The following is a 27,139-nucleotide window of genomic DNA, read 5'->3' as shown; positions in this document are numbered from 1 at the left end:
ACCCTAGGGTGAGACTAACATCAACTCACCAAAGAGCTTTTACAGTGATAGCTCCTATGTATTGGAATAAACTCCCGGAAGAGATTCGACTTAGTTCTACTTTGGAAGCCTTTGGAAGCAAAAACCCATCTCTTCCGGCTAGCATTCCCTCCCGACTCTTTATAAAGAATTATTCCCTAATAGAGGTTTACCTCAAGATGCTTAATTATGACCATTTGGGTTTACGCCTGTTTATATGCTGTTTTTAATAAATTTGTATTGGAATTGTACTTGTATTTATAATTATATTGTGGTATGATGTGATACATGTATATTCGACTGAACTGTAAACCGCTTTGATCTTGCTGGAGAAGTGGTATATAAATAAAGTTTTATTATATATATATTAGGATAGCTTATTTAATAATTAAATATGACTCTGGTGATAAAGGATATTGCATGTATAAGTTTTCTGAATTATTATATGTATTTTTGGACCAACACTTTTATAAGCGGACAGGTCCACCACATATGGTACAATGAGCCAGCTTCTATCTTTTCAAATTTTATATATTTCATTCAATCTTACTGGAATATAATATCAAATGTTGGTGATTTTTTTTAAAAAAAACTGTTTTAAGTCTTCGGATGCTGAAAAGAGTTGTATATATTCTTGTCATTACCTTTGAGAATTGACTGTTAATGAGAAAAGGGTTTTTTATGGTGCTGTAATATTTCTCATCTATGTTTTATAGCAAGCTTTTAAATGGCTTTAATTCTGTTTAATTTTTGTAGTCTCTGTTTTTGAATGTTTTTAATTATATGTTTTTATTGTAATTTATTCTTTCTTATGGGCCACCTTGATGGATGGATGGGATTATTACTTTTATGTTCTGTCTATGTGGGAGAGCAGTGGATGGGGATGGTAGCTAAATGCGAAAACATACAGAAAGGGTTCAGCAACACCCATATTCTGATCTGCTGCTCTTCTGCTTAATATTACAGTCTTCATGGGATGGTTAAAAAAAAAAGGTCAAGAGGCCTGTTTAAGGACAAGTTACATATTTTTTTTACTCAGAGTGACAGCCAGTTTCTCACATTGCACAGTAATAAATCATGGCTTGCCACCAAGGGTTATTCAATTTGAACTTTGAACACAAACAGAACTTTCTCAATACATGTGCAGGGTGTTAGATTAGCAATACTGGCTTGCAACATGCACAGTTCATGATAGATATACACCTGATGTGTGAGTACTTTATATTGTACAATATATCTGCATGGCCTTTCTTAAGGACCAGACTGGACATGTCATCATGCCTTCAGTATTACACAGAATAAAACTGGGACACATGTACCTGAGCAACATCAGAGTGTGGTCATAAGGGTAGGGTTGTCACTAGCTGGGTGTGGGTGTGTAGGACACACCAGGTGACATCCTAAGGGGTGTGTGTAACATTGTTGCTCCCCAAACATCTGCCTTTTGATAGAAAGGGGCTATGGTGTTCACCTGTGTCTTTTGAAAATGCTGGAGCTCAGTGGAATTGATGGTGTGAGTGGGGTAAGACTCAATGGGAGGAGAAAGAAGAGCCCCTATTTTTAGATTTTTTAAAAAATAATTTTTATTAAACATTTTAAAATCACTACATAACATGCAATACCCAATTTTCTCATTCACAACTTACACAAATACCTATTTTACACAAACTCATATTTTCAAACATACTTATATTTTTCTGGGTTTTTTTGGGCTATGTGGCCATGTTCTAGAAGAGTTTCTTCCTAACGTTTTGCCATCATCTGTGGCTGGCATTTCTCTGAAGATGCCAGCCACAGATGCTGGCAAAACGTCAGGAAGAAACTCTTCTAGAACATGGCCACATAGCCCAAAAAACCCACAAAAAACTATGGATACTGGCCATGAAAGCCTTTGACTCTATATTATTTTACAATCTTTCCTTGTCCTTGGTTTATTTGGCAAAGGTGGCCATCATCTACTGTTCCATTTCTGTTTCTTTCCGCTTACTTCCACCATCTCTTATCTCTCATCTTCTATAAACCTTCCTCTTTAAACTTTCTTCCTTTCCTCCTCTCCTACCTCTCTCCCATACACCAGTTTCTATCTTCTCTAACCTTATCTAACTTCAACTTCCCATCTCACACCATCAATTCACTTAATCTAACCCCTAATCACTTTCTTACACCTTCTTCTTCATTCGTACCTTACTTCCTTTCCATCATCTGCCAATTTATCTTTCCCTCTGTTGTTGGCTTTCTATTATTGGTATATTATTGCTAACCACATCTACTTCAGTTGTTATAATTTTGCTTTTGATTATTATTAAGCTCAGATATACAATTTATTATCTTACTTGTCCTGTTAAATTACTATCATTGCCTTCCTATTTTTCTATGGACCTTATCACACATGGGGGGTTTGCAGCTCAGATCCGCAGTCACTCTTGTTCTAGCAATGCAAGGCATAATTTTTTTCACACCAGATCCAGAGTGACTCCTGTCTAGCAATGCGAATTAAGGTTAAAATGTGATGTTTTACCACACCTGGTTGTCTTTCTGTTGCCCTTTCGAATTGAGGAGGAAGCGAGGTCAGTTCTATTCCAAGCAAGTCATGTGATGTGGATTCAAGCAAAGGAGAGTGAGTGCACATTGTATTACCACACTGGAGGGTTCAACGATTCGAATCGGCACCCTTGCACATGCTCAGTGGGGCTCTGGACGCTGTCTTCCTTCCCTGCCCCCTCCTTAGCTGTCATCCTTCATGGGGTGAAGCAGTGAGGGGATGATGGGATAGCTCGCTGGGGTTCACTGGGGTCAGGATCGGGATGCAGGAGAAGGCAGGAGATGATGGGCTAGCTCGCTGGGGCCAGGATTGGGATGCAAGAGAAAGCAGGGGATGATGGAATAGCTCACTGGGGTTCACTGGGGCCAGGATCGGGATGCAGGAGAAGGCAGGGGATGATGGGATGGGTTGCAGGGTGGCAGAGGGGGTGAGATGGCATGAAGGAGGAGGAGGGGGATGACGAAGTAGGATGCAGTGGGCCAAGGGGGTGACATTGGAGTGGTTTTCCACACCAGACCAATTTGCAATGCAATCGAAGTGAGCCTAGAAGCCTGTGAAGTCACTTTTCGGTTTTACCCAAATGAGGGGTCACTTTGGAATCACTGCGGAAGCACCTCGCAAGGAGCTCCCATAGAAAGGAATGGCATCTGATAACACATTCATGTTATGACATGAATGCGCATTGTTGGAAGTGCAGTCATGTCGGAACTGAGCCGGAAAATCTCCAAAAAGCTCCGTGTGATATGCTCCTATCTTGTTTCTTACTAATCTGGGGCCTATGCTTCTTTCCTAACCTATCCTAATTATTTAAGGATATATGTAAATTATATAATTTAGTAATGATAAATCATTTTTTACTTAATAGTGATTTTCTAAAGGATTTTCCTTTGCTGTTTTTCTATCTTTTAAGTTATTATGTCTATAAAGTTTCCCACTATTATAAGTTCCTCTATCTTTATGCCAAGTCTAAATATACTATCTTTCTTATTATTAACTTACTTTATTTATATTTTTCATATTTCCATATTGCTAGGTCTTGTTTCAATCCTATTTACTCATCATTAATATATTCCCTTTGTTGCTTGTTATCTTGAAAATACCCCCCCAAAAAATCTATAATTTATTTTGTTATCTTACCTTTCTTCCTCTTTTTTCTCCTTTATCTCCCTTTTGTTTAGATTTTCCATGTTTTACTCATGAAATTATGTACTAGTTGCCATTCATTTTTATGTTATCTATTTGTTTCCCTTTATTATTTGAGTTAATTTATCCATCTTCATTGGATCGAATAATTTTAATAGCCATTCATCTTTTTCAGATATGTGCTCAGATTTCCATTTTTGTGCTAGGACTTGGTTACATGCCAAGGTGGTCATGTAGAAAAGTATTTTCCCAAATTTAGTTTCCAATTCTTTATTCATCATATTTAACAAATAAAATTCTGGTTTCATTTGCATGTTAATTTTTAATATGTTATTTATTGTGTTGTTCACCATTATCCAATATTTCTTTATTTTTTTGCAGGACTACTAACAGTGGTAAAAGATTCCTAATTCTTCCTTACATTTCTAGCATAAATTGCTATTATTTCTGTATATTTTTGAATTTTTTGTTGGGGTCAAATACCACCAGAAGTACATTTTATAATAATTTTCCCATAGATTTTGCAATACTGTGTATTTTGTTACATTTCCCATACATTTTCCCATTTGTTTAAATCCAGCGGATGTCCTGTATTTTTTGCTTATTGTATCATTCCTTCTTTTACTACTACTTCTTCCATTTCTATTTTTAATAAATTGTTTTTAATTAAATTTGAAAATTTGAAAATTTAATTTAAAATATTTTTAAATTCTTTCAAAACATTCTCATCTTACCAAATTTTCACTCTAACCACATTAAACTAAGTAAATGTAAATACATTTAAAATGTGCATATGATACTGTAATTTAAAGTATAATTTTAATTTTGCTAGTTGTTTATGTTACAACTATTGCCATTATGTTCAGTGATATACAGGGATTGCAATTTATGAGTAATATTAGTACAAAAAACATTACTAAAGATTCTGTATGGTGTGGTATGGGATAAGGTCTATGCGGCGGACACACCATGTGTTACCACACAGATGACTCCAACCTTAGTAACACCACTGCACAAGGACAAATGTTATTAATGAGGAAGAACAAGCAAGCTAGGAGAGGCTACAGCAGTTTGCTTTTCCCTGAGCATTCTGGGAAAGGTTGTATTCTGTTCTCTTTTCTTGACTCCACCCTAGTGAGTTAATTTAGTGCAAGCTACATTTGCAGTTTGAATTCAGTTTGCAGCAATTGATGTAACCTGTGGACAAAGGGGGAGAGCGAGAGGGTAAGAGGGACATTTTAAAACCAGCTGAAAAAGAAGGATGACAGAGGATTACTTGGGATTGTCCCTGCCAAATGTTGACACTGACATGATATGTCAGTGATCACATGAATGCAAGTAACCTTTGGAGAAGTGATTTCCCCAGCAGGGAAAGAAAGAATGAAAGGTGCTCTTTCCAGTTTCCTAGTGCACAGCTATGTATATTTTCCCCCAGCTAGAAGGTGAGATGGTATACTGGAATCAGACATCCATCAGCTGTGACTTCTAGTCCTGTGAAGTCTCAACCTCGATGGACAGGCGATAAAGACCAGCACTGGGTTAGAGTGGGGGCATGGCATCCATATGATGCACACCCTGACTTCACCCTCATGCCGGTGTGATGCCATGTACCCAATTGCACAGCAGGGGACATCACGGTGATCCTCTGGTGCTTCATCCAGCTGAAACAGCACCAAAAGAGCACAGAAAAGCTGCAGCAGTGGCGGCTATGGTGCCCTTTCCACAGGGCAAAAAGGAGCTGCTTTTTGCAGCTCCTTTTTGTGCCACGGAAAGGCCAGACCAGGGCCACAGCATGTAGTTGCTGTGACCTTGATCCGGCACTGAAAGGGCCAGCTGCAGGCCACCCCTTAAGGGTGCTCTGTTCAGCCCCAGCCCCCCAGTTACCATATTGTCATTCATGTAGAATGTTCAAACTTCATTTGTGCTAAAATATGCTATTTTATGCAGAAAATGTTTTTTCTACATAAAACATGAAATTTATAAATAATATTTCAGTACAATTAATAGGAGATGAATATGTCTTATATTACAAAATGCAAATTAGCAACCGTGTGTTGTGCATAAGAACAACATAAATGAGGGCCCTGCTATGCGATACCAGAAATTCATGCTTAAAACTTTTAAAAACTGTTTGGCATTTATTTGTGGTAGAGGTGGTGATGGTGGAACAGTCTTTAATCACACTGGATTTGCGCCTCATTTCTAATTGTTTCTTCAAATCCTTAACGGCATATATGATTTTCAAGAGTATCTACAATAAACAGTAAGTATTAGTTCTTTTTCTCTATGAGCATGAAATGCATTATGTAAAGACTTATTTTTAAAATGTGTTTTCTAAACAGCAGTTGTTGCATTGTATTAAATCCATTCTTGACCTTACTGTTTGGCCATATGCTATAAAACTGAAAAAGTCTGTACATTAGTGCAATTATTTTGAGTATTTCTTATAAAGGTGACCAAATGAATATTTTTGAAAATGGTAAAAGTGGGATATCTGAAAATATATATTCATAACAAAAAGCCAAAATTTCCCCCCAGCTCTCAATAATCATCGAGAGCCTAACATAGAAAATATTGGTTTGAAGGGCCGATGGTGGGTGGAAGTTGTTGAAACTCTAGTAGAATGTATTGAATGAGTCTTCTCATGAGTCCAAATTATGAAGATATCGTCAATGGTAGAGGAGCAGTTTCTGGATGCAGGAGTTAAGGAAGTGTTGTTCTAGGTCAGCCATGAAGATACTGGCATACTGAGCTGTCATGTGCATACCCATGGCAATACCATTAATTTAAAGGCATATGTTGTTACCAAAGGTGAAATAATTGTGTGTGAGAACAAACTGGCATACTTTGGAGGTTAAGTCTGATAATTTCTTATCTGAAATGATGTTCCTGACAGCTTGTAGTTTATCCTTGTGCAGGAGGTTGGTATACAGAGATTCCACATCCATAGTGGCTAAGAAAATGTGTTTTTTCTTAGTTGAGAGATCACAGTGTTTGGAAGTATGGAGGGGCACACAATTTGAACAATGACTGGCACCTTTTCCTTCAAGAGATCGTGTGCATCTTATTTCTGAGAATGCCTTGCATTATAACTACATTGCATGTGTTTTAACTGTTGCTGCTTGCATAACAGAAGTAGTTTTAAAAAAAGAACAGCACAAAATATGTTTTATTTTAAATTTATGTACATTAAATCCTTAGTAATTGAAAATCCATAAATTACAATTTTTGAGTTCTAGCAACAAAAGATGGAACTATTTTATATCAGAAAATTAAAATCAGTCAAGATATCAAGTAGATTACAGAGCATTTAAATTCTTGCCGGAATTCATTCATGCTGGTTTAATGAATATTTTTCCCCATCCATCATATTTTAAATGTTTAAAATAAGCCTCAGCTCACTCAAGCGGTTAGCACTACATCTCTTGTAAACTCTGGAATTATGTCCTAGTCCTTTTCTTTCCTATTATTGCCCCCTGCCTTGCCCAGTAATAACTTGCATCCTAACCTATGATCAGGCAAACAAGGAAGTCATAGTATTTTGATCTGTGTCTATACAAAACATTTATTTTAAACTTTTAAAATAAAGCATAAACCTTTGTATCACAATCCTCTTTGACTAACAGTATTTCACTGTGGGGGGGAAATCTATAGTTGATCTTGTTTGCAACCCAAACCAAATTCATGTTGAAGCTGATTCTTAATTAATCAAACATCAACTGGTGCATGGAAATGTTTTACAAAAATATCCAGAGACATTAGATTCATAGATCTAAATTTGCTTGCATTCATGTCTGGTACACATAGCTTGCCGTTCAATTCGCCAGGTAACTTCTTCATAAGTACAGTGGCATATAGTGCACTCATCAGTCTTCACTTCTCGACCTGCTGGAATGACTGTAGTCTCTGCAAAGCAGTTGGGGCCTGAAACAGAAGAAAATAATGATACTGATAAAAGCTGATGGTCCAGATTCCAGGATATGTACTACTGAACAGAAAGTTGGGGTTTGTTTAGTTATTCAATTTGAGAGGCTGGTCCATGCCAGCTGCCCCCCCCCAGGCCAGGCTGCCAGTGGGAACCAGGGCAGATTTGATTCCGATTCGAATCCATCTGGTTCCCACTTGGGCTGAATCGATTTATTTCTAAATAAATGGATTCAGCCCAAAAAACACCCCATTTTCCCAGTGTATTTTGATGCAGATTAAATGGGCAAAAATTGGCAAAAAGCATGGTCCCCCTTTCTGAATCGATTTCTGAAATCGGATTCAGTGGGAACCATGCCTGTTTAACTCAGATCATGATCCAGATTTAAATGTAGTGGAAACAAGGTCTGAGCCTCTCTGCAACAAGATGGTTCCTAGAGCAATCTCACTTGCATCCACATGCACAACAACTTTGGGTTATAAAATCATTACATCATAGAATTAGAAGTGACCACAAGAGCCATCTAGTCTAATTCCCTGCCATGCAGAAAATCATAATTACAGCATCCCCGACAGATGGCCATCCAGCCTCTGTTTAAAGACCTCCAAGGAAGGAGACTCCATCACTCTTTGAGGAAGTGTGTTCCACTGTCGAACAGCCCTTACTATCAGGAAGTTCCTCCTAAATCTGAGGTGGAACCTCTGTTCCTGGAGCTTGCATCCATTGTTCCGTGTTCTAGGCTCTGGAGGAAATCCAAATGGTCTGATGGGTAAATTATATAAAGTGTTGGTAAGCTAGGATTCAGAACAGGAAATAACTAAAGAATCAATGATAAAATGGGCCAAAGACTGTGGGCACCCTATCAATTTAAATCAATGGGAAAAGGCATGGAAACACAACATTAAATTTACAGCAGCTCAAAATTTTTTGCAGTAGGGTAGTTGAGTAGGAGAGCCTCAAAACCCAGGTTAGTGGATTGGACTGCTTTGAAGCGCATGGTGCAGTATCTCAAAGGAACAAAGGACAGGTGTCTGGTGATGGCTGGAGGCATGTCTCAGCTAAATTGCTATGCAGACCGCTCCTTTGCGGTAGCAGACAAAAAGTTGGTTTCTGATCTGGTCATCAGGTTTGCTGACAGTCTTATTGTCTGGAGATCTAGAAAGCAAAGTTGTGTACCTTTGAGCACTACAGAAGCTGAATTCGCTGCACTCTCAGAGATGGCTAGCAAAATTCAGTGGGTCAGGCTGCTATTGGGGGATCTTGGTGAATCATGCCGTACACCAACAGTGATCAACAAGGACTTACAAGCCTGCATTGTGATGGCAGAAGCAAAAAATCTCAAAAGCAGGCCGAAATAAGGTACCAGAATGTGCATGAGTTAATACAGGGTGGAATCCTGAAACTACAATATTGTGTTTCTGAGGAAAACATTGCAGATTTACTCACAAATGCATTGCCTGTAGTAAGTCACGAGAGACTAATAGGTATGCTGGGCCTTGGGATAAGGAACTAGACTCAGTGAGAACACTTGGGACTGTATGTGTAAAAATGCATCCTCCTGTAGTTTGTGTATCCTGCATGGCAACTAAGACATTTTGGAGGGGATTGTCAATACATTTTTGCCCCAGGCAGTGTAAAATGCCTCAAATGCATGCAATGGGTTAAAGAGGAAATATTGAATCAGAGAAAGCTGCATGGAGATTTGTCAGAGCAGTTCCAAACTTCATTTCTTATTTTGATTCCCTCATTTCTTGCCTTATTTTCCTTATTTCTTCCAGAAGTTGCAAGAGCTGAAGAGCAGGCTGAGAAATGGACCCAGGCAAGTCTTCAAGACAGAAAACAACCTGCAGCTATCCTTGTTGCAGAGCAGCCAACCCCCCCCCCCCCCCCGAAGAGCTTCAGCCAGCTCCTCCTGTGGAATTGCAGCAAGACTCATCTGCTGATGAGACGGAGGACACAGCTGGGGTCTTAAGTTCTCAATCAAGGAGGAGGAACAAAAGGGTCCAACAAAAGAAAGAGCTAAGACGCTCAGCCAGGCTGCAGGCTAAGCAGCAAGCAATCAAGTTCTGATTAGAACCAGCTGGTGTCAGGCTAGTTAAGAGCTGAGTTTGCCTAATGAGTTGCTGGAAGCAACTTGTTTTTTTCCTGGCTAGTATTTTTGTTTTTAGACTCTTGAATTTCTACTTCAGACTTCCTGGCTTTTTCAGCTATTGGACTGTGTTGATTGTGATTCTTATAGAATCATAAAATTGTAGTGTTGTAAGAAACCACAAGGGCCATCCAGTCCAAACCCCTGCCATGCAGCATCCCCGTCAGATGGCCATTCAGCCTCTGTTTAAAGACCTCCAAGAAAGGGGATTCCACTACACTCTTGTTGCCTCCCTTGACTTAGACTGCTTGACCAACACCTTTTTCTTCATGGACTCTCATAGGCAAGGACACTTTTGAGCTGTTTGTAATTCACTGCCTCTGCCTGCTTTATCAGTTGGTAGTTCCCTCTTAGACAGTTGGTGTGGGTGCTTTGGTGAACCAGGACCGGTATCACATTTGAGTCAGTGACTCTTGCTGCATCTTCTGTTGATCTTCTTCTTTGGTTCATTATCTGTAATTGAGATTGTATTGGAGCTCTTTTTATTCCTGAAGCCATTTTCAAATTTCAATAAATTATCGCTGTTCTGCTGAATGAATTTAACAATCAGATTAATCTTTTATATCTAATAATTGCAATAGTAAAATGTTCTATATTACTATATATCAGTTTATATAACAAGAAGCATATATCTGTTATGATGCAGAAAAACAATAGTTCTCAAATATCCAAACGAAAGGTCAATGATCATTCTATATAATGCCTGTCTTTTTTCTAAGATAATTTTTTCCTTAAATAATTGCAAAAGTAAAATGTTCTATATTGCTATATATTATGTTATGATGCAGAAAAGTAATAGTTCTCAAATATCTTTAAATTCTTTTTCTAGTGCTCTATATTTATACTTCCCAGAATATAGTTTCCTTTCACCTCTCCTTAATCTTACTCTTACTTTGAAATATATAATCAAAATTAACTCTACAGCTCTAACAAATAAATCTTCACATTTAAGTTTAATATCACCACATTCAGTCACTTTTCTTTGTGTTTCTCTCTTTTTTCATATTTTTTTCCTTTCCCCTCCCAGTCTTAATATTCTCAATATCTTACGTTATCTTTTCTCTTATATTGGATGTGTAGTTGTCTTTTTTTAAATGTCCTTTAAAATTATCCTATATTGTTTTGTTCTCTCTGATTATAATTCTTAATTCTTGTTTCTCTCGTTTCTTTTTTTGCCTTTTGTTTTTATTTCCTTCTCTTCTCTCTCTCCCTCCCTCTCTCTCTGTATACACACACACATATATATTTAGAGCAACAGAACAAAGACACTGCTAAGTGTCTGTAAGTTCTTAAGTTGGGTTCTTTTTTCAGTTCTTTTTCTCACCTCCAGTCATTCATTATTCTGTTTCCTTTCTTCTCTGCATTCTTTCTACTCCTCCTACTTCTTGCACTGCTCCATTCCTTCTCCCTTGTTTTTATGTTTGTCGTTATTCAGTGCTCTCTCTTTTAGCCCTTTATATTCTTTTTCCCTTTGTTGAATCCCATTTTTATTCTCTCCACAGTCTCTCAACTTTATATTCTTAACTGTCTGTTCCTTTAATCTTTTCCTTTTTTCTCTCCCTTCTTCTCCCTTTCATTTCCTTTTCTTTCCCAAGTTTTTTCTTTTTGTAGTTGTACCTTAATATTAGTCCTCTATATCCATCTGTTTCCTATCTTCTTTGTCTTCTCCTGTCTTTTCATCACCCCAAGAAGTCCTTCCAACTCTCCTCTTGCTCCTCCACATTTGCGCTTTCTTCCCCCACTTCACTTTCAAGCCTCTTAGCCAATAGTTAGCTTTCAGCCTCTGTGTTTCCCTATGTGCCACTCTGCTGCATTTGCTTTATTTCACCTTTACTTTAGCCATCTTAATTTATGGCCACTTTTCTTCATTTTTTTAAAAAAATTATATCTTCCTGTGGCACAGCGTCTGTCTTAAATTGGTTATAGAGAATCACCCATGGAGGTAAAAACAAAAAACAAAAGTAAGGTTTCTTACAACCATCTTTTAGCAGTTTGTTAAATAGGTTTTTTAAAAAGTATTTTAAAATGGTGTGGTTGTCACTATTGCCGTCTATACCAGTGGCTGCAGTAATGGGCAGGGGTAGCTCTTCAGTACTGATGCCCTCTTTTCATCCCAAGTCAGGAGTTTAACTCCCTCTCTTGACTGTTATAGGGTATCAGAGTATTGTAGACCCCCAACAAGCTCCTTTCCCCCCTTCCTATTGGGGGGTGGGTAGTTAGGGTCAATATAATGTTTTAGCTGCCTTCCTTAGTCCATTACTGTGGGTGCAAATAGTTCCTTGCCATAGCAGTCTTCTGTGTCTCCATTACACCAGAAGTCCTCTTAAGTCTGATTTGGTAAACACTTTACCAGTGGAGTTACTCAGCTCAGCATGTTCTTCAAGAGGGGGATGAAATATTTATTGGAGGTATGAATATCATTAAGATTGCAAAAGTTTGTCACCAGCCTCAAAAGGCCATTCTTCTTTTCCCAGAAAAATACCAGAGAGGCAAAAAAAGAAGACTTCCTGGTATGATGGAGACATGCTAGCAGCTTCATTCACGTGGCTATGACTAAGCGGCATTCTGTTGTGGTGAATTCAGGGGTTACTGAACATCAAAAGCCATAATAGAGACCCTCTCGGTAAGGAGGGTACAGAGGGGCTCGGAGACTCAGATTCGGATATTTTATGGATGGCAGAAAGAAAGAATTCTAGCTGCCTTAGTAAGAAGGATCAAAGAAGTCAGAGAGCCATCATAGCCACACTAGACAGATACCCACATTGGGCAGATTAAAAATATCTGTAAGTGCTTTTTAAGTTTTCCTCCCTCCCCCCAAGAGGTTCATGAAGCAACAGATCTTGACATTTTTTGGATTACAAAATAATTTTGGCAAGGACAGTCTTTGCTCATTAAGGAAAGAAAAAAGATAGTGTTTAGCATGGTGGAAAAAACAGAAATCAGAAGAAAAAGAAAGCACATTGAACTATAAATTTTGTGTTGTTTGAGCAATAAATCAACTACTATTTTTAACAGTTGAAAAGCTAACATGCAGAGCTCAATTAAAATAAAGTTAACTCTAGACAACAAGACAACAAAGAATAACAAATAATTCTGACTTCTAAGAAGAGTTATGCCTAAATGGAGGAAGAGGGCAGCGTTCCCACCATCCTTGATCAGTCAAACCGGCTCATCTACATCTAGGAAAAGGAAAAAAGCAATCTCTCTTGTGGCTAAAAGTCCTTCTGCGATGACAGCCTCATCTGAAGCCAGACAACCAAAGATTGATAGCTATATTGTCCAGCAGTCACCTAGCCTGCCTGAGCTCTTAAATGAGAACAGATTCTCAATACTTGATTATTCAGGGAGTGAGGAAGATTCAGCTTCTAAGGTGTCACCCAATCATCCCCAAGAGAACCTAGCTTTCTTATCTTCAAATGTTAGCTCAACAGAATTACACCTAAAAGTACTTTCTGAGCAATGGAAACTACCCACATGGACTTCAGAATTAATTGCCATCAAGTTAACCAATGTTCTAAACTCCTTATCACTACAGCATGCCCGCTCCATACGCGATTTCCAGTTTATGCGGAAACCACGCTGTAATCAACTGAATAGTGCATGCTAATGCAGTATTTGAATTATGCGGGGTGTGTGTGTGTGTGTGTGTGTGTGTGTGTCCAGAATGGATCCCCATGTAAGGCAAGGCTCCACTGTACTTACCACCTTATTGGCTTGGAATAATTTCCCTCCCAGCACCTTAATTAAGTTTGATATTGCCTGTCAGATGGAGTCAATCTGAAGTGCTGATAGAATGGTCTACCCTTACAATGGATCAAGTCCCTTTTGAAATTCTACATTAAGTACAAGCTGGCAGCTCAGGCAATATTAGATATAAGGCAAGTGAATATATTATCTGTGGGACAGTTATACTCTTGCCCTCACTTTTCAAGATTGCTGCTGAACTTCTCAAATCCTTCTATTCCCAATATGATTCTGAAAGAACCACATTTTAAAAAGGAATTTTTACTAGGTGTTATTTTAAGAAGTTCTTAATCAAGCCTCGGTTATTGCTGAAGCGCCAGGAAAGCTGTAAAATTACAGGAAAACATCCAACCCCACAGGAGGCCTCCTGTATACTGCCATTCAAGGCTCAAACCATCATTTCTAAGAGAGCATATTCCAACTCAAGCTTCCCAGCTGCAAAAATTTGCAGTGCCTTTCAACCCTTCCCACCACACTGCCAGGACTCCCCTTGAAACTACAAATTGCTCAGAAGCTGAATTCTACATTCTTTATTTTAAACAACTCAGGTCAATCAAAGTATATGAACCACCTGCAACTTGGTGAACCAGCAGCAGACGCTGAGAATAATTTCAACTTTTCTGACAATCTACCTACATCACTATCACTCTCTGATTTGACTGATCCATCTGCTTCCAAGCTCACTCAGACCTGCCAAGTTCAAAACCTCAACAAATGATTGTCTAATGGCTAAGTCTAGCAACCCATCTCTAATAGCTAATCAGAGTTTATGATGATCAACTACTCAGGCAAACTCGATCCTTAAAGTAATCTGCTGGAATATCACCGACTGGTCTAACAAATGTGGTGATATCCCTTTTTCCAACTTCATCAGCCAACATGACATCATTCTGCTACAAGAGACTTGGCTCATGGGACATATTTCTTTGAAACGTTTCACCTCCACTGTTCTTGAAGCTACCCAGATAAACAGGAAGGGTTGGCCAATGGGGGTCTAGCCATTCTTAATTCTAATAATATCACAGCCAAAATTATCCTGGCTGTGAAATGTGAGCATTTAGCATTGGCATTCTTTTCTAACTTTCATCTCTCAAAATTTTCATATTTACCATCTATATTCCCCCATCTAGCTCCAAAGCCTCAATTGAGAATATTTGGTTTAAATTAGGCAATTTAATCTCTCTAAAGTCGAAGGCTTTCATGGCCGGCATCCATAGTTTTTTGTGGGTTTTTCGGGCTATGTGGCCATGTTCTAGCAGAGTTTCTTTCCGACATTTCGCCAGCATCTGTGGCTGGCATCTTCAGAGAATGCTTTGCTTGGAAAAATTGGGTGCATATATACTGTGTGAGCCTGGGAATGCAGGAGTGATTTGCATGTGTAATGTTCTGTGTTGATGGCTGGCCTCAGCCTGGGAGGCTAATGCAAACGAGGACATTAGCAGACATTAATCCTTGTTTGTATTAGCCTCCCACCTCTTAACCTTCTCTTCTCCAGGCTAAACATCCCCAGCTCACTAAGTCGTTCCTCACAGGACATGGTTTCCAGACTCTTCACCATTTTAGCCGCCCTCCTTTGGACACGCTCCAGTTTCTCAATGTCCTTTTTGAATTGTGGTGCCCAGAACTTGACACAATATTCCAGATGGGGCCTGACCAAAGCAGAATACAGTGGCACTATTACTTCCCTTGATCTCGATACTATACATCTATTGATGCAGCCTAGAATCACATTGGCCTTTTTAGCTGCTGCATCACATTGTTGACTCATGTTCAACTTGTGGTCTACTTGGACTCCTAGATCCCTTTCACATGCAGTCTCGTTCAGCCAGGTGTCCCCCATCCTATATCTATGGATTTCATTTTTTGCCCTAAGTGAGCCTGTGTTGAAATTCATTTTGTTAGCGTTAGTCCCACTTTCTATTTGGGTAATTTTGAAATTTGATCCTGTCCTCTGGGGTATTAGCTATTCCTCCTAATTTGGTGTCATGTGCAAATTTGATAAGCATGCCCCTTATTCTTTCATCTAAGTCAGGGGTCAGCAACCCCCGGCCCGCGGGCCAGATCCAGCCCAGTGAGGTGGCAGGACCGGCCCCAGCCCGGTCCTGCCGCCGATTGCCGCTGACACCAGGCCCGCGGGGGAGGGAAGGAACAGGGCGGGGGTCCTCCTCCTCCTTTCTTCCCTTTCCGTGGCTGCCAGGCAGCCGCGGGCAAGGCAGGAAGGGGGCAGGCGTCCTCCTGCCCCTTCCCTCCCTTCTTGCGGCTGCCAGACCGAGGAAGGAAGGAGCAGGAGGAGGAGGAGGAGGAAGAAAAAGAAGAGTAGCAGGAGGAGGAGGAGGAGGATTTCCATTCCATTTGTACAGGTCTGCTTTTTTTTAACAATAATAGTGGTGATGATGATGATGATGTCAGTCAGTTTCTGAGACATGCACTCACTCTTTCTGAAGGTGAGACAGTGTGACTTTCCAAAGTGCATTTCTGTGTATTTTCGGTGCTTTTAATGCTAAAAGGTCTGCTTTAACAAAGATGGTGGTGGTGGTGGTGGTGGTGGTGGTGATGATGATGATGATGATATTAATATCAGCCAGCTTCTGAGGCCCAAATGTCCAAATGCCTAAGAAACATGCATTTATATTAACATTTTTTAAAAATCATCAAATTTTTTCGCATGTCCTCCATTTTTTAAAAAATGTGTCCTATATTTGAAAATGTTGTCTTATATTATTTAATTATTTATTTTTTGACGTCGGCCCCCCAGTTGTCTGAGGGACAGCAACCCGGCCCCCGGCTCAAAAAGGTTGTCTACCCCTGATCTAAGTCATTGATAAAGATGTTGAATAGCACTGGGCCAAGGACAGAAACCTGTGGCACCCCACTGGTCACTTTTCTCCAAGATGAAAAAGAGCCATTACTGAGTACCCTTTGGGTTCTGCCGGTCAACCAATTACCGATCCATTTAATAGTTGCCTTGTCTAACTCACATTTTACAAGTTTGTTTGCAAGAATGTCACGGGGGACCTTGTCAAAGGCTTTACTGAAATCAAGATATGCAGTATCCACAGCATTCCCTTCACCTACAAAATGTACATTGACTCACCTTCGTGAGATGTTGGTTTTCAGCGATAGAAGGCGGGAACATCCTGTGAACGGGTTGGCTTTCCTTCTCTCGCTCTGTCAGGCAGGATATGCTAAAAGAAATTGTCTGTGGCCACCGCTAGAGGGAGCCAACCCCCTTTGGAAGCCTCAGTTGATAGAAGAGCTTGGTGAACTATATCAAAACTATAACAATATAACATGGCAGGGCCCAACATGGCCAACACTGCAGAATCTGGATAATATAAAGAACAGTTAAGAGAATAACAGGGTGACAAGTTAAGTGCCAGGAGATAAGTACCAGTCTAAGGGAGGGAAGGATGTTCCCGCCTTCTATCGCTGAAAACCAACATCTCACAAAGGTGAGTCAATGTACATTTTTCCAGCGATAGAAGGCGGGACCATCCTGTGAACAGGATATACTAAAGCTCCCTATTTCTGGGTGGGCAATAACTCCTGGCTAACGGGAAACTACAGCCTGTAGTACCCTTCTCCCAAATGCAGCTTCAGAAGACTGGTAAAGAGTCTATAGTGTCAAACAAATGTGGATGTCGACGACTAAGTGGCTGCCCTAAATATTTCAGCTAATGAAGCATTTGTGGATAAAGCAGCTGAAGTCGAAGCGCTCCTTGTAGAGTGGGCATAAATTGGACCTGTCGAAGAGGAACCTGATAAGGAGTGGCATGTTGAGATAAAGGATCGAATCCATCTCGATAGGGTGGAGATAGATGCCTTTTTTCCTCTTGAATTTTTGTGGAAATTAACAAAGAGACTATCGGACATACGAAAGTCTTCTGTAATCTTTATGTATATCTTTAGAGCTCTTCGAACGTCGAGTGTATGCCATGTCCTTTCTAAATCTTTTTTAGGGTGAGGACAAAAGGAGGGTAATATGATGTCTTGAGTCCTGTGGAATACGGAGTTAACCTTGGTGATAAAGGAGGGATCTAATTGTAAGAGTACCGAGTCCTCTCTGAAAACACACAGCTCTTGACAAGTGGATAGCGCTCCTATTACTGACACCCTTTTTGCAGATGTGATGGCGATGAGGAATAGGACCTTCCAAGTGAGATGTTTTATAACTGTAGATTTTAGAGGTTCAAATGGAGGTTTGGTGAGCGCTGACAGGACTGTGTGGAGATCCCAGTTGGGATAACGATGAACCATGGGAGGTCTGATGAGGGAGGCGGCCCTCAAAAACCTTCTGATGTAGTAGTTGTTAGAGAGCTCGGACAATTGTCTTTGAGGTAGGACTGAGGTTATGGCAGAAACCTGTCGTTTTAGGGTGTTTGGTTTGAGGCCCTTGTTTAGTCCATCCTGAAGGTATAACAACAGCGAATAGACCGTCGGTATGATAGATGTCATCTTTTTGACCTTACACCATCGGGCAAAAGCTTTATAGGAATATTCATATATCCTTGTGGTGGAGGGCCGCCTAGCCTTTATGATTGTCTCGGCCACCTCTGCTGGAAGGCCATCCTGTATCATGTTCTGGCTTCAATTTCCACGCGTGAAGATTGAGCCACTGAGGATCTGGATGATAAAATTGACCTTGTGATAGAAGGTCTGGACGGATCGGAAGTTTGAGGACTCTGTGTGACTTGGCTATGAGTTCGGAGAACCAGGGCCTTCTTGGCCAATGTGGTGCTATTAGGATCAAGGTTGTATTTTCTTTTCTTGCCTTTTTTAGACACCTGTTGATCATGGATGTTGGTGGAAAGGCGTATAGGATTCCCCTCGGCCATGGAACATTTAGAGCGTCTATCTGTTCTGCCCCCTGGGTTTGGAACTGGGAGTAGAAGCGTGGCACCTGATTGTTTATTGGGGATGCGAATAGGTCTATCAATGGTGTTCGGAGCCTGAGTGTTATCCACCTGAATACCTGTGGATGAAGACTCCATTCTGACTGGTCTATGTCTTGTCTGCTGAGCCAGTCGGCCCTTGTGTTCAGAGTCCCCTTTATGTGTTCTGCTCTTATGGACAGAAGATGTCTTTCTGACCATTGAAGCAGTAATTGAGATTCTCTCAATAGGGAGAGTGACCTTGTTCCCCCTTGTCGGTTTATGTGTGTTTTTGCCAATATGTTGTCTGTCCTGACCAGGATTGGATTGTCTTTTATCTGTGGAGCAAAGGCCATCAGTGCCATTCGTATGGCTCTGAGTTCTAGGTAGTTTATGCTGTGAGCTTGTTCTTGGGTATTCCATTTTCCCTGAGCGAATATGTTGTCCATTGTCGCTCCCCAGCCCCTCAGGCTGGCATCTGTTGTCAGTTGGAGCTCCTGAGGGGGCCAGAGCATCCGGCCTCTTGAGAGATTGTTGGACATCCACCATTGGAATGAATGTCTGACTGTAGCATCAGCTGGTGTTTTTTGGGTCGAGTTGATCTGGGTGATGGGACAAAGTGGTCGTGGGGCGGCCTGTGGAAGTCTATTAAATATCCCTGTTGTATGGTTGAGAGTACCCACTTGTCCGATGTGGATGTCTCCCATATGTGTGAGAAATGAAGAAGCCGACCGCCCACTTTGTGTGTCGGCCAGTCATGGCCTTGTGGAGTTGGGGTTGAGCTTGGAGGGAGCGGATCCAGAGCCTTGGTTGTTGCAGTTATTGGGTTTTCCGAATCCTCGGTTGTGTGGCTGTTGGCATCCATATGGCTTGCGGTCGTACCATTGAGACTTGTTGGATCTTGTGTCCCAGGGTCGAAAGGAGGAGGAATTGTTCTAAAATGGGCGAAAGGAACTTTGGCCTTGGCGAGATGACTGCCTATCGTCCCTCTTGAGTAAAGATGGGAGAGCCTTTTTCTTGTCCTTGGTTTCGATGAGGACAGGGTCGAGGGCGTCACCAAATAGCTTTTGTCCGCTAAAGGGAGCCATGGTTAGGTTTTGTTTAGACTTGGCGTCCACTAGCCAGTTCTTTAACCATATCTGTCTCCTAACAGGTATGGACGCAGCTTGAGCCCTGGCACTCAATTGGATAACGCCTCAGCTGAGAAGGTGAGGACCTTGAGTAGTTTATTTATTTTTTGTCGGAGTTTGATATTGCCTCTGGATATATCTTGAATAATATCTTTGGCCCATATGAAGGCTGCTCTAGAAAAAATTGAAATTGTTGAAGAGGCTCTAATGGCCAATGATGATGCTTCAAAAGATTTTCTAAGTGATGAATCTGCCCTCTTGTCTTCAGGGATTTTTAAAACGTCGTCACCATCTTTAGAATAAATGGCAGACGAAAATAGCTGAGACACGGGAGCATCTACAACTGGGACCTGAAGTTTGGACATCACATGTTGAGGTAAGCAGTGACTGGCTTTGACCATTCTTCTCTTACCACCTTCATGAACTCTGATGTAAAAGGAACTTCAGGGGTAGAAGGACCTGGCTTAGGGAAAGATTCTCCTTTTCCCTGTGGAAGGTCAGTGTCTTGTAGTAGAGGGGCAGGTGTAGGTTCAGCTAGCTCTAAGGCTCTGATGGCTTTTTTTGAGCAGTATTTGGAAATCATCAGGAACAAACAGTCTAGCAGATGCTGGTGAAAAGGAGTCATCCTCTTGGGCTTCATCAGATAGCTCATTTAAGGATAATTCACATTCCTCTCCTGGAGTAGGAAGGGAGCCAACAATATCTGCCTCATCCTCCTCAAGGGAGGAGTGGGACAGTAGGATTGATTTGGCCTTTTTGGCTTTGGATGTTTGGCCAGTAGATGGTGCTGGTCGCTTGGATTTGTGTTTGGAAGGAGCACTCTTAAGGTTTTTCCTGCCTTTGGGAAATTGGCGCCTAAATGGGGCTTGCCTTGGTGTAAATTTACCCCTTTCTGAGGGAGGGATGGAGTCCAAGGACAAGTGGGGAACAGGGGAGGAAGGAGGAGAGGGCACTAACTTGGAGGGGATCCCTAGAACAGTTGGCAAGTGGGAGCGGGAGGGGTCTTTCTGATGGAAAGAAAGGGGGTCTGATGGTGAAGGAGCGACCAGGGTCTCCTGTGGATGGCCTGCTAAAGCAGCTGCCTGCATAGAAATAAGGGAGGCAATAAGGGTAGTAAGCTCTGGAGGCAGAGGCTGTAGGGAAGGGCCTGGCTGTGCAGGGATATTACTCAAGCCTGCATCCTCCTTCATATGATCCGTGGCTTGGTCCCAATCCCGGGAGAGAAGTGCACGGTGGGGCTCTGCTTGGTGCGGAGACGAGGGTTCTCCCTCCTCCGACCTGGCCCTTTTGTCCCTGGGGTGGCTGGTCTCTTCATCCTCCAGGCTGGAGGAACGAATGGAGCGTTTGTGAGGGGCAACCAGGGACTCTCCAGACATGCCTGGGTTGTCTTCTCCATTCCCTGTCCCAGCCATGGCAGTCTCCCAGCAGCTCAAGAGTTAGAGCGAGAGGGAGTAGAAGAAGGTGAGGGATAGAGGAGTAAAGGCTAAAAGCTAAGGCAAAAGTTGTTATTGTTGTTGTTGTTTGAAAGCAGGAGAGAGCTAGAAGAAAGACGTCTGAGCAGAGCAAGGCAGGAAATGAAACTGAGGCTTCCAAAGGGGGTTGGCTCCCTCTAGTGGGGGCACAGTAGTACCATAATGAGGTACCTTGCCCAAAAATGAGATGTTGAAGACATACCACATTATCCTCATTATGGTACTACTATTCCATTTTTACTGCTCTGGCTGCTTCCTGTTAAATTCTAGTTCAGTGAGGCCTAAGAGCTCTTTGGTTGAGAATTCTAAATGTCCCTCCTTAAACTGCAAATCCTAGAATGCAACAGGAGGCAGCCAGAGCAGTAAAAATGGAATAGCAGCACTATAGGAGTGTAGTGTGTTAATCTAGCTAGTGTTAATTTTTTCTTTACTGTTTCATAGTAGCTTTCTGAGTGCCTTCTGACCTGGGAGTCCCATCCTCCACCCCCATCTCTTGCTTCATTTTGTATTGTCTCATGGTTTTCATGATCGAAGACATTCAGAAAGAGTTTATTAATGCCTCCCATTGCACAGTACTAACAAGTGTAAGCTATGGTTCTGCTGCTGCATTTTTCCATGAGCACTGTCACAACTACTACTGCTGCTGACCAGTAGCACAAACCTGTCTGACATTGAAACCCCTACCGCCAGCAGTACTACCATCAACATAGCCTTGTGCCTCGCAGAAGCATGCAATCCTAGATAGTAACATGGTTGAAGTGGCACCATAGCTACCTTTAATCATAGCTAACTCTGGTGGCACCATAGCTAACGCTATGTAATATGCGATCAAACATTTTTCTTACTTTTTTCTTTTTTCACTATTTCAAACCTAATTCTCCTCTTTAGTTCCTCTTTTAACTCTGTAGTCATATTTTTGATTTGTCTATATGTCCCCTATTCCATCACCCTTTGCAACAAGTCCACTATACTCTCTAATGGCTCTTCTAGTATAATGACTACATCATCAGCAAACACTTTAATCCTTATCCTTTTTTCACCTTTACCTCTGTAAAATTATTCTCCTCCTATATATCTCTGCCTAAAATTTCTAGCAGCAAGAAAAATAACAAGTACAGGCATAAGTACTAATGTAATTCAGGTAGAATATGTGGTATAGAGAATTTATAATACTGTAACTAATTTTACTCAAAAGCAAGAAAAATATCATTTCCTACAATAAATGTCAAATCTGCACTTTCATTACCACATAGGAATATCTTACTGTTATTGCCAAGTACGAAAAAAAAGTGAGTGCATGGTCTTGCTGAAGCTTCCATCTGTTACTTACCATTTTTACAGATGGGACAACACTGATCTGGTTCATATACAGGGTCCACACAATCAGTTTGAGGACAAGCAGACACTGTGCACACTACTTCTCCATTGACTTCACAACGGCATTTCTCACACGGTGAAACCTGAAAATAAGCCATACTATATTTTAGTCCAGAGGTCAACGGAGTTCAGGCCTGAGAATCTGTTTTTCATTAGAAACCAAAAGGCCACCAAGGTGCTTCCCACCTCCCAATTTAACTTATGTCCAATGTCATTTCTCCCCTTTCACACTTGATACAGGAAGGGGCCAGCCTAGTGTAGTACCTCTTCTCCCTGCTGCAAATCTTTTCCTTTGAGTGAATTGCTGCAGCTGATGAGTCAGGTTTTCCAAATAGAGATCACATGCCTCTGATGAGAGGTGTATACCATTGCTTCTGTACAGATATGTCAAGTTTGCACATATGCCTGAGTGAGAGATGGGGACAGTACCTATCCAACTGAGGATGCAGATGATAACACAATTCTCATGGCACCAGGTTTAATTAATGGTTCCATTCTACATACAGTATGCCCTGCCACACCTGTCTGGATAGCATCCAAAGGATGTGAGCACCTGGAAACAGGTGTTGGGTGATATGGAGGTCTGCTGTCTCCATCCCATTAGTTGAAGTCCGGAAGTCTTAATTAGCTCATTCTCACCAAGATAAAGGAGTAGGATGTAAGGCAGGGGTTCAGTTGTTGGCAATCCCATGAGGCAGGGAAACAAAACATCCCACTGCATTCTTCCTCAGTTACACACAATTTCCTCTTGAGTGTACCATCCTAAGATCACAGCCTCTGCCTGAATAGGCTACATGCCACCCAGAAAGCCAGGCTGTGTACCACTATCCAGACAGTAATGAAAGGATCTGATACTAGAAATTAAGACGTGTGGGGGACAGTGGGCTGTCCCCACAGAGCCCACCAGATGACTGGTGGTGACCAAGGCTGTGCTTGATATGTTGTCCACATCTGGAGAAAGAAATTGAAACTGAACTGACACACATACAGCATAGAAGGAGAGTTTTAAAACCCATTTTGCTGAGTGTGTATGTGTGTGTGAGAGAGAGATTGAAACTGAGCTAACACAAACACACACAGCTGTAGCAGGAGAGTTTCAAAACCCACCCATTCTCCAGCAAAATTAGTGGCTGGAGGCATTTTGCTGTGTGTGTGTGTGTGTGTGTGTGTGTGTGTGTGTGTGTGTATTTGTGTATGAGAGAGAAAACACAATAAATCCCAGGATTCCTTTGGTTGAATTATGACTGCTATATCAAACTGCTATAATGGTGTACTATACATACATCCTGTGTGTCAGGGTCAGTGGACTCGGTTCCCAGTAACCAAGAGAACATCTTAATGTGATTAAAACAAAAGATTTTATTCCCGAAATTAAAATAGAAGTTCCTCTGTCCACAGTTTGTGTCGGAACTGAAAATTGCCCCCCTTGATCAGACTTACAAGTTCCCATCATCCAGCCCCCCCTCCCCGGCTACAATCCCAAGCCTTTTATCCAGATCAAAGTGACCTTTCATGTTTTATCTTTCCTTTCCTGCATTATCATTCAATCGCACTTAAGGAGAGCATTCTTGTTTTTACAGCCCCTATCTGCTTGCATAAAACAGGGTCATAAAACCACAAATCTCTCTCACCCCTGGCCATTTGCCCCTTGCTGTTGTTTCCCAAGCTTGGCTTCCAGCAGGTTTCCTATTCTACTCTCAATAAAACAGCATTTATCCTAACACTATACACCATGTCATCTTATCACCATATCATCATTACGTCACATCATCATATCATCATGACAGAACCATGCATATGGATCTGACACTGTGTTGAATATAATGGAGTAATTCAAATGCCTAGCCATGTAAGTTTAGAAAGTTAGTCTGCAAAGGGGTCTTATAACACCTTTGAGACTAACGAAGAGAAAGGAGCTGTAGCATTGGAATAAATTAGTCCCCCTATACAAGCATTCAGTGATTTATCCCAGCTAGAATGGACCCACTGAATCTATGGAACATAAATAAGTTTACTCTGCCATGGAATTCTATTAGGTGACCTTGGGTTCACGCTCTCTCAGCCTCAGAGGAAGGCAAGGGCAAACCCCTTCTGAACAAATTCTTTATTTTATTTTCCCTGTCTTAAATTCAAGTTTATTTGGGAAGAAGATTTGGGATCCTCCAAAAAAATTTTCCTCAAAAAAAGTTTTATTATACACACACTGTCAGGAACGCTGTGCAAAAGTTCCTCTTCAAGCAATAAAGCAGGTCCAGGACTTAAAGTCAAACAGGAAAGTTTACTGATAACAAAGGAAACCTCACAGGCAGGTCCTATGGCTTTTTGTGGGCTCTAAAGTTACAAATTACACATGGACATGTATAGTGTTTTTTACAATCCCTCCTCCTAAAGTCCATGGATTTATGCCACTGGTTGGTTTAGATAACTAGCTGGGAATGTATCGAATGTTCAAGGATGTGTCTTGAGTGAGGCTAAGTTGTTATTGTAACCTAGCTAAGTGGGTGTGGTGTGGGGAACTAATGGGGTGGAGAAAGGAGGGGGCATGTTAAAAATGTACATTTTTCCTCTGAAGCCTCAGACTCTGAAAAAACGTGTTACAGATCACTACTTCAATGCTCTTACAATAAACTTTCTACTTTTGGTATAAGTTTGCTTGTGGACCATTGATCAGAGGATTCCAAACCTCACACCAATAAAATCAAAAAGGAAGGGGCAAAAAATTTAATAACAGAAGATGGACCAGCCACAAACCAAAAAGATATCCAAAATAAAATTTTACAAATACTTATTATTATTATTATTAACTTTATGTATAAAGCGCCATAAATCTACACGGAGCTGTACAAAACCAAGTAAAATCAAGAATATAAAAGTCCGCCTATGGCGTACAATCTAAAAGTTAAAGCAACAAATTAAAAACATCATATAAAACAAGTTAAAACAGCAATATCCACTATTGAGTCAAGCATCTGAACAACCAGGACACAATCACAGACTCCCTGGGAACGCTTCCCTAAACAATATGGTCTTTAACTCGGCTTTGAAGCTGGTTAGAGACGTGTTGAGTCGTGCTTGTAAGGGGAGGAGGTTCCAGGAGTGAGGGGCGGCAAGCAAGAAGGGGCGAATCCGGGATGGGGCAGTGGAAATCCTGGACTGGGATAGGAGACCTTGGCTACCGGAATGGAGGGAACGAGTGGGGATGTAGGGAGAAAGAAGTTCGGAGAGATAGGAAGGGGCCAGCCCATGCAGGGCTTTAAAGGTGAGCAGGAGAAGCTTGTACTGAATGCGGAAGGGAAAGGTGAGCCAGTGAAAGGATGACAATAGGGGGGAGATATGGTCATATCGGTGAGCGAGTGAGGTAATACGAGCAGCTGAGTGCTGAACAGAAATCAATGGGTGTAGGTGAGAGAGAGGAAGCCCTACCAAGAGAAGGTTGCAGTAGTCAAGTCAAGAGACCACTAGGGCATGGACCAAAGTCTTTGCAGTAGAAGCAGAGAGGTATGGATGGATTTTGGAAATATTATAGAGGAAAAATCTACAGACCTTGTCTGTGGCCTGAATCTGAGGGATAAGTGACAGAGAAGAGTCGAAAGTGAAACCAAGACTGCGGGCTTCCTGAACCGGCTGAATAGAGATGTTGTTGACAGAGATAGAAAAGGAATATTGAAGGCTTAGGAGGGAAGACAAGAAGCTCCGTTTTAGACATGTTGAGCTTCAAACGCCGATGGTGCATCCAGTGAGAGACAGCTGTCAGACAAGATGAAACTTGCTGCTCGAGCCCTGGCAAAAGGTCAGGAGTGGAAAGATACAACTGGGTATCATCAGCGTACAGATGATAACAGAAACCAAAAGAGCTGATACGTTTACCAAGAGACAGTGTGTATAGAGAGAACAAGAGGGAACCCAAAACAGAACCCTGAGGAACTCCAACAGATAGGGGAACAGAGGATGAAGTCTGGATGCCCGAGACCACTGCAAAAGATCTATATGACAGGTCAGATTGAAACCAATCGAAAACGGAGCCCGAAAAGCCAAAGTCAGAAAGTAAGTCAACTAAAAGACAGTGGTCCACGGTGTCGAAGGCTGCAGACAGATCGAGGAGGACAAGGATGGAGTAAAGGCTATTCGCCTTGGCCCGCAAAAGATCATTCGAGATTTTGGTGAGGGCCGTCTCTGTGGAGTGCCATGGGCGGAAACCAAACTGGAAAGGGTCCAAAATGGAATTGGTTTCGAGAAACTCAAGACAGCGAGAGTAGACAACTCGTTCCAGAACCTTAGAAAGAAAAGGAAGAAGAGAGATCGGGCGATAGCTAGACAAGGAAAAAGGGTTGAGAGAAGATTTTTTCAGAATAGGGGAAACTAGAGCGTGTTAAAAGACCAAGGGGAAGGAGCCAGAAGAAAGAGAGAGGTTAAAGATGTAGAGGAGGGAGGGCAAAAAAGAAGGAGCAATGGAGATTAGAAGACGAGAAGGGATTGGGTCAAGAGAACAGGTTGTGGGTTTGGAAGAGTTCAGCAGCATAGAAAGTTCATCCAGAGAAATGGGAGAGAACATAGAGAATTTGTTAGTAGGAGGAGTCAAGGGATTAATGGTGGGAACCAAATCAGAAGGAGTCACCTCTGACTGAATAGTAGTGATCTTTGTAATGAAGTAATTGGCAAAATCAGAGGGAGAAAATAATGAAGAAACAGGGGGAGCAGAAGGTTTTAGTAGTGTGTTGAAACAAGAGAACAAACGCTGCGGGCGCCTCTCGTTAGCGCAGATCAGTTT

At 41.4% G+C, this 27,139-nt stretch overlaps 1 protein-coding gene across 3 annotated transcripts in view; it reads right to left on the bottom strand.

Moving 5' to 3' along the window:
* Positions 1-1,798: 1,798 nt before the first annotated feature.
* VWC2 (von Willebrand factor C domain containing 2) overlaps positions 1,799-27,139 on the bottom strand; it is a 68,152-nt gene continuing 42,811 nt past the window's right edge. Inside the window, exons 3-5 of one of the 3 annotated variants that reach the window (XR_016281906.1) lie at positions 22,325-22,454; positions 16,616-16,846; positions 7,541-7,627 (exon numbers count right to left, since the gene is read on the bottom strand). Coding sequence is in view for 2 of the 3 variants with exons in the window: in XM_089532460.1 (XP_089388586.1) it covers positions 7,570-7,627; positions 15,955-16,132; positions 22,325-22,454 (366 nt within the window). In the remaining variant the exon portion in view is untranslated. Of the gene's footprint in view, positions 7,628-15,954; positions 16,133-16,615; positions 16,847-22,324; positions 22,455-27,139 lie in introns of all 3 variants that reach the window. The other 2 variants (XM_089532460.1, XM_089532461.1) reach the window with 2 other exon arrangements.

Source organism: Sceloporus occidentalis, unplaced genomic scaffold (genome assembly GCF_023333645.1).
Source record: "Sceloporus occidentalis isolate IW3139 unplaced genomic scaffold, rSceOcc1.0.p SCAF_7, whole genome shotgun sequence".
In the NCBI taxonomy this organism is placed as follows: domain Eukaryota; kingdom Metazoa; phylum Chordata; class Lepidosauria; order Squamata; family Phrynosomatidae; genus Sceloporus; species Sceloporus occidentalis.
This window is presented reverse-complemented; position numbering and strand designations above follow the sequence as displayed.